At 36.9% G+C, this 12915-nt stretch overlaps 1 protein-coding gene across 1 annotated transcript in view; it reads right to left on the minus strand.

Annotated features, from left to right (window-relative positions):
- Positions 1-12831, minus strand: part of LOC121295072 (neuronal acetylcholine receptor subunit alpha-5-like) — a 32737-nt gene extending 19906 nt beyond the window's left edge. Inside the window, exons 1-3 of the mRNA XM_041219385.1 lie at positions 12515-12831; positions 4332-4482; positions 1505-1550 (exon numbers count right to left, since the gene is read on the minus strand). Of these exons, the coding sequence (XP_041075319.1) occupies positions 1505-1550; positions 4332-4482; positions 12515-12572 (255 nt within the window). The 5' untranslated portion in view covers positions 12573-12831. The remainder of the gene's footprint in view (positions 1-1504; positions 1551-4331; positions 4483-12514) is intronic.
- Positions 12832-12915: the final 84 nt, after the last annotated feature.

Genomic DNA, 12915 nt, shown 5'->3' on the forward strand with positions numbered 1-12915 from the left:
AACAGCATGATCATTACATAGGTGCACCTTATGCTGGGGACAATAAAAAGCCACTCTAAAATGTGCAGTTTTGTCACACAACACACTGCCACAGAGGTCTCAAGTTTTGAGGGAGCGAGCAATTGGCATGCTGACTGCAGGAATGTCTACCAGAGCTGTTAGCTCTAAGCCGCCATAAGCCGCCTCCAAAGTCATTTTAGAGAATTTGTCAGTACATCCAACCGGCCTTGCAACCTCAGACCAAGTGTAACCACGCCAACACAGGACCTCCACATCCAGCTTCTTCACCTGTGGGATCATCTGAGACCAGCCATTCGGACAGCTGATGAAACTCTGGGTTTGCACAACCAAAGAATTTCTGCACAAACTGTCAGAAACCGTCTCAGGGAAGCTCATCTGCATGCTTGTCATCCTCACTAGGGTCTTGACCTGACTGCAGTTTGGCGTCGTAACCAACTTCAGTGGGCAAATGCTCACCTTTGATGGCCACTGGCATGCTGGAGAAGTGTGCTCTTCATGGATGAATCCCGGTTTCAACTGTACCGGGCAGATGGCAGACAGCGTGTATGGCGTCGTGTGGGCGAGCGGTTTTCTGATGTCAAAGTTGTGAACATAGTGCCCCATGGTGGTGGTGGGGTTATGGTATGGGCAGGAATAAGCTACGGACAACAAACACAATTGCATTTTATTGATGGCAATTTGAATACACAGAGATGCCATGACGAGATCCTGAAGCCCATTGTCATGCCATTCATCCGACGCCATCACCACATGTTTTCAATGCACGGCCCCATGTCGCAAGGATCTGTACACAATTCCTTGAAGCTGAAAATGTCCCAGTTCTTCCATGGCCTGCATACTCACCAGACATGTCACCCACTGAGCATGTTTGGGATGCTCTGGATCGATGTGTACGACAGCGTGTTCCAGTTCCCGCCAATATCCAGCAACTTCGCACAGCCATTGAAGAGGAGTGAGACAACTTTCCACAGGCCACAATCAACAGCCTGATCAACTCCATGCGAAGGAGATGTGTCGCGCTGCATGAGGCAAATGGTGGTCACACCAGATACTGACTGGTTTTTTGATCCACGCCCCTACCTTTTTTTTTAAGGTATCTGTGACCAACAGATGCATAGCTGTATTCCCAGTCATGTGAAATCCATAGATTAGGGCCTAACAAATTTATTTCAATTGACTGATTTCCTTATATGAACTGTAACTCAGTAAAATCTTTGAAAATGTTGCATGTTGCATTTATGTTTTTGTTCAGTGTAAATCATATAAATGCATGTTAGACAAACTAAAGTCACTCTGGATGGTGAGTTAGTGACTGTCTCCTGACATTGTGAGGCACTGTGAGTACTCCTGCCTCACATGCCTAAGCAGGGTTAGCAGCTCTTCATTAGCAGTGTTGAGGACCCCTTTTTGTTTACTGGATATTTTATACAAGATGTATCTGATGTATCTACTTGTTTAATAAAAAGTAGAGAAACACACCTACCTGTTTCATCCACACATTTGTTGTCATCAGCTGGTTTTTCTCATCCCCCATTTAATTAAAAAGTAAGGTTCAGACAACTGAAATCAACAATGATAATATATAGTATAATCATATATATATAGAATTTATATATATATATATAATGCTTAAGTCATGCTACACAGATGTTGTGTGCGTACCAACATCTATTATCAGATACTAGTTATGGGTTGTTTGAGAAAACTCATTTAGCTTAAACCATGGTGACCAAAATTTAAATTATGTTTGTTTAAATTCATACTACAACAGTCGTTGATGAGTTGTGCATGTTGAATTCTATTAATCACATACTATTATGGGTTATTTGAGAAATCTAGATATTGCTATCCCATGGTGACCAAAATATAAATATTGTTATGATAGTTCTATAAAAAAGTCCACATTATACTATATCAAGAAACTAGATGAGATATAAAATATAATATTATGTCAGTATAGTTTAATAGGTTATTATACTATATATATTATATATATATATATAATATATATATAATATATATATAGTATACATATATATATGATCAATACTATATATATAGATAGAGATATATATATAGGTATATATATATATTATATATATATATATATATATATATATATATATATATATATATATATATATATATATGTATATATATATATATATATATATATATAACTATATGTAACTGAAGTCTGCAAGGGGATGCACTGGAGCCCAGAAATACTAAATAAGTACAGTATGAATAATGTTGGTGAAAATATATACTACTCTCTAACAAGTCTTGAAACCATTCTACATTGGTAGTAAATTAATAATATTAGTGACACCACTACACTTGCTCAGACTCTTCTGTAGATATGAGCTATCTAGTGTAGAATACCAAGATATTTAGAAAGCATGGTGAAATACCTACCCCACTCATGCAGTGTTTATTTATCTCTCCCAGTGTATATTTTGTCTGGCTAATTAATTTAGAGTCACTGCAAAAAGCATCTTGGTTCATGCCGAAACACTTTAAATCTTGTGCTATTCTAATACATACATGCAGTATCGACAGAATTAGAGATTTTTTTTTATTAAAGCATAATAAAAAAGAATGGATTTGAAAGGATATTTTATATCATCTGCATTTCCATAATAAAGTATTCATTATATGCTCTTCAACCTTGTATGAGCATTCTCTATCACCCTCTATTGTCGTAAATAATTCTGTACGATGCCTACTGAAGAATATTCATAAAGGAAACATTCCTACTAATGTGTATCAATGGGCCACCGTACTTGTGGTGGTAGTTCCAGTGAGCAAGTCCTGCCTGGTCTCTGATTTAGTACTGTTTGTAATTATTGATTTAGTACTGTAATGGCAATCACCAGTCAAGTCTGTTTGTAATTATTAAAATAATAATTAATCAAACCTCCTCATCACATCATTCAACACCTACCAACTACTCCAACAAAAACGTCAGTTTTTAATCTGAATTCCTGCCTCATGTGATTAGAAAAATCAACACTAGGGGTGTGCAGCTTTAATTTCCATCCCCTCAGAAACTGTGATTTGTTACATTTTCCATTTACTTACTCACAGTTTCAGAGAGATAAAACATTGCCCCTGGTATGCAGCTTTTAGAAATGGCTAGCAAATGTCAAGCTAAAGAAAACACAAGCAGTAAATGAAACACCATAGGTTATTATTAAAGTAAGAAAATAAATATACTGAAAATGTAGCAGCATCCTTTTAAAGTTTGAACTCAAACGTACTAAACTGAAATGAATCTCAGCTATACACAGTTAAAATCTTCAAAAAGGTTTGAGATTTGAGTCAGGCAAAAAATATCACAATTATATTTCATCATATTTGCAAATGTGAAACAGACAGAGATTATAAAGTTGTTTGAACTCTCCATGGTCTAACCAGCTGTGACTGAGAGGTTCTGCCCTGCTGTCAGAGGAATGGTTAAGGAGGTTAACGTGAGAATTCCAAGGACACATCATTAGTGAAATGGTCTCAACACTGTCAATAGACTGGCAGGGGGAGGAGATTCACTCACACTTATTCAACCATCTGTTCCTCTAGTAGTTTGCTCTGGCTTGTGGGTTATTCTTAGAATACTTTGGATGAGAGTTCCTATTGTAAGTGCCTGCAGCAGCAGTTGTGGTGTATAGTTCACCCCCAAGTGTCTGTAAGTCGCTTGGGATAAATGTGTCTGCTAAATGACTAAATAATAATAATAATAATAATAATAATAATAATAATAATAATAATAATAATAATAATAATACTTTTTCAAGGTTATCTAGCTTTATTGTGCTTTTCCTATGTTTACAATACATATGTATTTACCCTGGTTTTCCTTTTTTATATTCTTTACTATACCTCTCTGGGGTCACAAAGTTTACCTATACTTAACCATGCTTTCACTGTGCTTTATTACACTTTGCTCTGCTTATACTATGGTAAACTTGTATAAGGGTAACTACAATACTCAATAAATGTTCATGGTGAATCTTCTTTATTACAGGGTGTATTTCTCAAATTATATTTAGGCAATAAAACCTATGGACATTGAGTTGAAACACAAACATTTTAAGAAAGACTGAATAATGTGATGCAAATGTATTGCAACACTGTAAACGCTGATTTTGTCCAATGAACAAATACTAGTACCAATGTGCTATTGCATAAAGACTATAAAGTAGTCTGTTAATGGTTCTGGTAAGGTTTCTTGATGATAATATTACAAAGGTTTCCTATGTTTTCATGTTTCTATGAAGTGTCCCTGAGGTTTATAATGAAGAATGCTCACCACGTCTACAAGCTGGGAGATTGCCAGTCCAAACTTCACCTTCACTGTCCCATTGAGGTGCTCCACAGGCCGAACCCACTTCTGATAATCCTTGAAGAGATGCTTAAAGAGGCGGTCCTCAGTCTTGGCAAAGGAGGTGAGCTCGGTCAGGCCTGGGGAGTCACATGGTAGACCACATCAACAACGGCTTATTCCTTATACTTTACTGTTCTAATGTGATTTGAATTGGGGTGCTGGAGAAATTGAAAACCACAACCCAACAGCTACTTTTACAATCGATCTCAAATAAAACAATTACAAAATGTTACTAAAAGTAACTTTGGTTTGGAATGTAGCTATTAAAGAACCCTCCCAACATGCATGTATAACAAGGTGATAAGATTTGTTGTAGAGGGGACAGTTGTTTATTGGTGAATAGCCATGATTCATATTTAGATCCAACTTCTTGTTTATATATCAAAATAACTATATTCTGTTCAATTGTAAAATAAGAACTGCACTCTTTAAAATGTAGCTCTCTCTGTAAGTCTACAAATCGTTAGCCTCAGTGACACTGGAATGCAGCAGGATACACTCTATTTCTTATGCATGTGTCCTCTTGTTATGGCTGCATATATCCCTAGCAGCTAAATGGGGCCAAGAGTTGTACTTTGTTGTTTATTGTTTTTAAATAAAGCACTGCACTGTATGCAATAGGTCCATCAATGCAGTACCTGCTGAACCATCATGCCAATAAGGCAGCACTGAACTCAATTGAATTGAAATATATTGGCTTGTGGTTTGGTTCAGCGAGGGAATATATCAGTGCTCCCCTTCATAATGTGGTCATACAATTTCAGATTCTGATGTTTGACAAAAGGACTGTGGAAGGACTTGTACTGGAAGTCATTTGGGTAACAGCAATGTTTAATTACTGAGATTGAGATTAGAATGATTATGCACCAGAGCTGTGTCCTGTGGGTGTCAGAGGCCCACTAAGTTTAAATGTTATAATCTCTTCAGTTTGATGTCAATTGTTTTATTAGTAAATACTCTATTTAAATTGTGATAAAAATGTTTGACAAAATCCACATCTTCAACAATGTGCCTCTATGGTGTATTATTGAATCATCAACATAAAGTAAAATAACAGGCTTTCTTTCACAACTGCCTGTTTGAAATGGTATATAGAAGGGGAAAAATCATTCTTTGTGTCAGTTTAAATTGAGTATATTACCCAATGTCTCAACCTCTAATACATAGCAGACGGCTCAATGCAGGAACAAAAAATCTTAACATGGCTTGTGTAAGTTGTTTCAGTGTGTTGATTATATATATTCCCTTGAACAAAGCTATGCTATGGTACTCTCAATCCAAACAGAGGTGCTTCATCAAGGTCTGTAGGTTACTCATTGCAAGATAATATACATTTGTCATTTGATTTGTCTCTAATATATCAGGTGAAGTTTATTTGTTTATGTGGTAAAGTAGCCTTTGCATTCAATAGCTTTACAGTAGACCTTTCTGTCTAGAAATGACCTCCGAAACCACTTACGCTGAAATGTGGTTTATTCCCATGCATATTAGTTTTGCTTTATTTAGGGGAAAAATGCAATGTAATAATATCCAGCTAAATGACTTTGAAAAATATCCTTTTCCTGTTTTGTTTTTTCTATGAATCGGCTTCCCCTGTGTGATAATAAAATCCAGATAACAAAAGGCTCAACTATAAAACAATAAGGGCATTATGAGGGTGCTGTTATGAGAGGTGTAGTTGGAAGAATGTCATGAAGCCTGGTTTCACCTCTATTAGCCTTTTGTCAAAATGTGGACTAAAGCAAGAAATGGGACAGAAGCAAGATGCCACTTTCCTTTTTATCAAGAAGGCAGCGATACCAGATTAGAAGTGGTTCTGTTTGTATTGATCTTTCACTTACAGGATACAGTTAGAATCACTTGCACTAATCTAAATGCAAATGAGCCTGCAGCTATAGTTGCTTTCCCCTGCTGTTTTTCTTTCTTTCTACTTTGACAAGCTGTTCAATTTTTTTTAAAACCCACCATCTGTCTACATCTGGATAACAATCATCCTCAAATAACAGCTAGCAGTTCTGAAATTCGATATAAAACCAATCAACATTTTTTGCTGTTCTTTAAAGATAAGGTCACCAATGTATTAAGAAAAATACAAATGAAGAGAATCAAATCGAGGGGAGCTGGAGCCGGTGGGGGGGAGGGGGATGGGACGGGACGAAAACCTGGCCTCCCACCCTCAGAAAGGCTCCAGTTTGAGCTCTGAATGTAAATTGTGAGACACTGTTTCCAGGAGCTCCAGCAGGTTTTTCGAGGAATCCTATAAGAATACTTATTTGATTTCTTACAATTAAAGTAGATTTCAATTCAATTTTTACTGCTCCTATTTCATAATACTTGCAATTGTGCTGAGGACTCCAGAGTGTCCTTGTTGAATTGTTATAGATTTGTTTCCATGAAAGTGTTTTGAACAGTTTAGAAAAACCCAGTAACTTATCAACCTTCCAGATGCTTATCTGGCAATTTCGACAGGCTGCAGGCTAGTCACAATTTGTGCAGTACTAACTGTTGTCTTTTCCATGACAAAAATGCTAATGTTTTCAGGGCTGAAATAATTCAGTGTAATTCATGTGTTAAAAGAGCACAACTGTCTCATGGTCATTTCGGCAGTACAACGTCATAATGGAGAAAATACAGTACATCATGAGGTTTTATACAGCACTGTCTATTCCTGCAATGGATCTTGCATTGAGAAAGCAACACGTTTGGAATTGGAATAAAGAAAATTATTATGTAATACAGTTCACGTGCAGTCATCTTTTGGTAAGTTTTCAGAATCATATCTTTATGTACAGTATTACAACACTGTTAAAATATTGCCATCTTAATCCACAAAACCAGCGAAGTACATCCTATGTAGCCTATATTTGACATTTTATTTGTAGTGTTCTGTGGAACACGGGCACTCGTTTGTCCTGGAAAAACTTGAATACAGTACCTGAAAGCAGATATACGCTGTTATCATGTTTCCCACACAGCAGTACTTGTGGTCTGCTCTATTTATATTGTGATTTAGACAGACACTGACTGGTTTCAATAAGTGGTAAACTTAACACGTGCTGAGAGATTTAGGAAAGTTAGCACCTTTAAGTAAATATGGTTTTTATAACAAGTCCCTCCCTCGTGGTATTAGGGAAGAGAATTTATATACATTTCCATGGATTACCATTATTAATTGCATGTAAATGACTCACATGCTATATCTTTTACCACGTGATTCATTTCACTTGCAAAGTCATTTGCCTCTGGTTAGTGAATACAGTATAGCAGGTGTACAAAACACACAGTAACGGGCTTACTGCGTGGTAAACTGGTTATCGCTGTTTAGTGCATGAGGCCCTTAATGTGAGCTTTGTGTATCAAAAATGCCAATAACAACCAGAAAAGTATAATTAATATAAGGTAATACATTGTGTCTAGGGTGTCTCTTATCTTGTGCAGTTTGGATGAGAGGACTGCAAATCAAAGCTGCTCAAAACCTGCAAACTGGCTTCTCTTATAAGAAGAGACCCTGCACATGATTCATTACCTCATTATAAATCAAAAAATTTATATCAAAATCAGGAATTTCTAAACATATAAAGTACAGCAGATGCTGCAACCTCTCGGGTCCCAGCAAAAATATATACCCATTTTCAAGTGTATTTATAAGGAACAACAATATATACTGTAGTTGTACAAATATGACACTGAAATAATGTATTTTAAATGTTACAGTGTTAAACCCTCAGCAGCTTCACAAAGGTGGACTGTAAGCTAAATCATGTGTTTGAATTTAAAAACCTTCTACCCCTGTATAGTCTTGCCGCATTAGCACAGCTAAACACACATCTTAGAAATACAATACCTATTAGGACATACTGCAGACTAGCAAAATTACTTACTGCATTGATATACTGTACAAAGGCATAGTATTCTATTGCAGTAGATTTGCAGAGCTTTCATATTGAGCTTATTAGAATAGGATCGAATGGGTACATAGTACTGTGTAGGATAAATGATAACAGGCACAAATTAAGTTGAAAGCAGGGCAAAGTGGCAACAAGAGAAGATTCAGTAAAATAAGACAAAGTTATTTTGTATACACCAATCAGAACATTCAAAATATTTTCTTCAAACTAAACTAACAAGACTTCTTAGCAGGTGTGACAGGGGAGATTCGAGCTGGCTATCGGATGCATGCTTGATCCTGCGCGGGGTTCAAAGCCCTGTTTTGACCCATCTGCCAATCATGGTGATTAACAAAGAGGTTGAGCAAGGTTGTGTCACAGGGATCTTTTGGATTAGTTGGGGGTTGGGTCTTGGGGTAACAATCAATCCCATGCCACTTTCCTGTTCTTGTGGTTAGCCCTTACAGGATACAACTAACTGTATTACACTTCAACAAAGCCCTGACTGGACATTACATTGAACAGCCTTGGCCTTTCAAATTACATATTCCTCTGTAATGGAGAAGCACTTTTACAGGTTTTCTGTTAGTTACCTACCCAGTTAAGTGACAGCAACTAGACACACTATTTGTTTTTTTCTATAAAAGAAAATAAAATGTTGAGGCTTCAGAAAAAGAACTCAGGAAATGAACAGCTCCTAATATACCTTGCTGCTTTTGCAACAATAGCAGTTTGTTTTTACTTGGTGCAATTTTAATACTGTGGTAAATGGCATGAATATGGCCTGCCATCTGGAAGTTGGTTTAAATGATTTGATTCCATAGATCCTATGAATGCAAACCTTTTCTAAATATATCTGTTTCTGTGCCTTCCGATAAGATTATTTAATGTTTTGAGAATCTTAACACCACTAGCTTTATGCGTAAAGCATGCTTCTCTCTTAGACTTGTCCATAACTTTCATTTTACCAGAGTACTGTAATGGCATACTTGTATTTGCCATAATTTAGCTAAACTGTCAATTACAGGCACATGTTTTATGTTTAGTCATGTCTAGGGTGTTTTTGAAGTATTAATACCAGTTAGAGTCCCATTTATCAAGCTCTTAACTCAAATGTGCACAAAGTTTAAGAAACACCAAAGCACATTCCTGACACTCAGATTTAGATTTTGAGAGCCGGGAGTGCACTAAAATACCAGTAATAAAATTGCTTTGCTTGTTGTAGACCTCATTACGGATACAGAAAATATATTTGTTACTTGGAACACCCCAATATACAAACATTTTGAAAAGGTTTGTTCTTAGTTGTATATGCCATGTCTATGCACCTTGCACACTTTAGAAACTTCATACAAGCACAAAATAAATGTGCTTGTGTGAAGTATGACAACCTGCAAGGCTTTTGCAGACACTGGGATAAAACAAATGACCTCACATTGTGGCACACAAGAGAAAAAGAACACAAAGTTTCTATAAGAGATCAATCCAGGAACAATATATTTATCACTTAGTGGCTTCCTTTACAACAAGCACATGTATTAAAAACAACATAGGCTGTTTGCTTGTAAAGCTGGTGATTAGATCTATCCAATACAAAGAGTACATTTCCAACAATATCCATATCCCCCAGTCCACTCAGTCCCCACTGTTGGTGAACATTACTAATCATTTTAATAACAGATTGGAATGTAACCTAATCTGCGCTTGTTCAGTTGAAACTCCTTTACCTTCAATTCTACAAGCTTGTAGTTTAAAGCAGGGGTTTTCAACTGGGGGTAGACGAACCCCTTGGGGTTTCTAAGGGTCATAGGGGGGTCTGCAGGTCGACTCAGAAATGTAAAAATAAAAATTAAAGTAAAAGAAAATAACGACCTTGAAAAGATTTTTTTTTAACTATATTTTATATTCTCTCTAAACCACTGCGCATAAATATTTTATTTTTGTTAAGCAACTCAAAGGTTACAGTCTCACTATACAGTAGTCTCACAATTATCATCCACCTGTATGCATATGTGATTTCGATACGTTTGTTTTCACTGTCATATTAGGCGTGGCTGCATTTTATTAACAGCAAGAGCGGCTAGTTGAATCGTTTTCTGTGTTTGATAGAATGCATCCAGATTATCCTGTGCATTGTTTCTCAAGTTTCTTACTTGCAAAAGAAAAACGAAGGAAGCAAAAACAAGAGTCTACAGATGTCTACCTGCAGTTAGAATTTCCACATGTGGGCCACAAAGATAAACTCATATCCAAGTGTGCTGTTGGTTTAGAGGAGCTCTGTAATGACTGTGTGAAACCAGTAGCTCTGGAACATTGACCCATGCATTCAGTTGCTGGTATGTTAAAACATGTCAATAAAACAAAGCAGCCTCAACACCTGTTTACAACATGCTACCATAAAACCTGCAGAGCAAACAAATAAAAAAGTAGCATATAATGTTATGATCAGTTAAATACTGCAATTGAGCAATGTCTGGTTTACTTGTAAAGACAGGCTGAACATTGTATTTTATTTACAGTAGTCATTATAGACAAGGACAATCAGCAGGCTCCAATGGTTGGCTTGCGCTCTGGTGTCAAGCTGATTAGTTTTTCACGAGGAAATGGAATCTACTAGAGTGTCCAGAATGTCACTGTGTACTGCAAAAAGCAGGTCACTTCTGGCTCGTTGTGCTACAATCGCTCTCACCTTGCAGCTGACACTGGTAAACATAAACAAAGTTCAATGAAGCTTTCAACTTTTTTTTTAAAAGTATAATTCTACTGTATACACTCACGTCAAAGATATTCTATAGATTCCTTTGCGTGCTTCTAATGTGTTCCAGCTACTAACCAACTCTTGCAAGATTCCAACCGTGTGATATATACAATATTCCACTCCTGTTGTGACAGTTAGCGCTGATTGGTCTATTATGGTTTGTATTCAAAAGAAATGTTAAAAAGAAGCAGTGCACAGCACACGCAGCTCATAACATTCACGAAACTAGCAGGATTTATTATTGCAGCAGCTTTTGACAGCACCAGCAGGTGAACAGCACCCCTAGTTCAAACCATCATTATTAAAAAGGCACATAGAAACAAATCATGTAAGCTTAGTCGGAAAACCTACTGAATATTTGGAAAGATGGCAAGAAAATTTCAAATGTCAGAAGGAGATTTTCACTTGTACCATGAAAGTCAGTGACAGTGCTCTCAAAGCCTCAGTGGACAGTTAGGAAGTATTGTTTGCCAGCGAGCAAGCAAATCAAGCTAAAAAAAGATGCTGCTTTTGGATAACTGTTTCTGTTGAGGTTAATGTTTTTGATCTTATAAACATTTTAAATGGCACACATGATTTGTAATAAATGGTAACGTGGTAAACATTAACAGTGCACTATGTATAATAACTTTGCAGAATAGAGAGCTATTAAGTGTGTTTCCAAAGCAATTCACAAATACTTTTGATTGTGTTCATCCAAAGAGTAATAATTAAAAGTTTTAAGAATTACTGTTTGGTATCCTGAACAGTAATTTGTCGGTCCCAAACCATTGTGACATGAATAATATATTTAAAAAAAAAAAAAAAAAAGAGATTGTTAATCAGAGTATTCTACCTTTTATTGTAACTGTGGTATCATTTAGTAGAGCGAAACTTGTAAAGGGGTACTTGAGCTGAAACCTTGAGACAGAAGGGGTACAGTTTTTAAAAAAGGTTGAAAACAGCAGGTTTAAAGCATGGAAACGTTTTCTAACAGTACGGCATCTTGGTTTGAAGCCCTATTTATTCCAAGTTCCTGAACTCACTGAGATATTTAATATCAAAGCATTAAATGGTCAGAGAAACTACTTTGAACTCTGCCCCCATCCCAATGCTAAGTATGAGATTACTCGCTCAAGGATAACGAAACAGAAAGATACAGACAATGAAAGATTGATAGATATTCAATCTAGATAGATGGATAGTTATATATATATTGACAGATATTCAATATTGACAGAGGTGAGATAGATAAATATATACATATACATTATAGAAAGTGGGGAGACAGACAAAATGATAACAGATGTTTAGATAAAGACAATGTTATATTGAAAAGTTACACATGGATTTGTAATGATCTGCCCATGTCCCTGCCTCTCTGTCTTTTTATCGTTCTGCTCTATCTTACTCTCCTGCTCTATATCTGGAGTGTGGATAGAAGGATGGAGAGATGAAGGGAAGTGATGCGGTGTGGTTACTCACCCAGGGTGAAGCGCAAGAAGCCAGAGTAACAGAGCAGCATCAACAGTAAAACTATCATCCTGCTTCCACTCACCGGCCTAGCAGTTCAGAAAAGAGACAAGCAAGAGAGAATCCAGCAGCTTCGGTAGACAAGCTTGAATAACCGAGCTGTTGTTGAGAGAGAGAGAGAGAACAATTGCAGTGCTCTGACAACAGCGAGAAATGGCCTCCCACTCCCCTTCACACTCACACACAGATACACCCACCCTTTCGGGGATGCAGCTGGGAGCCTGACGAATAGTACTACTCTTACTGCCTAAATAATCAGTCAGCCAGCTTCATCAGCAACCATTCCCTGCTGCTACAGCCCTAGCAATATAGCTTCTTCTTTCAGTCACAGTCATCCCTTCCCCCTCCCTTGC

This window comes from Polyodon spathula, chromosome 19 (assembly GCF_017654505.1).
Source record: "Polyodon spathula isolate WHYD16114869_AA chromosome 19, ASM1765450v1, whole genome shotgun sequence".
NCBI lineage: Eukaryota > Metazoa > Chordata > Actinopteri > Acipenseriformes > Polyodontidae > Polyodon > Polyodon spathula.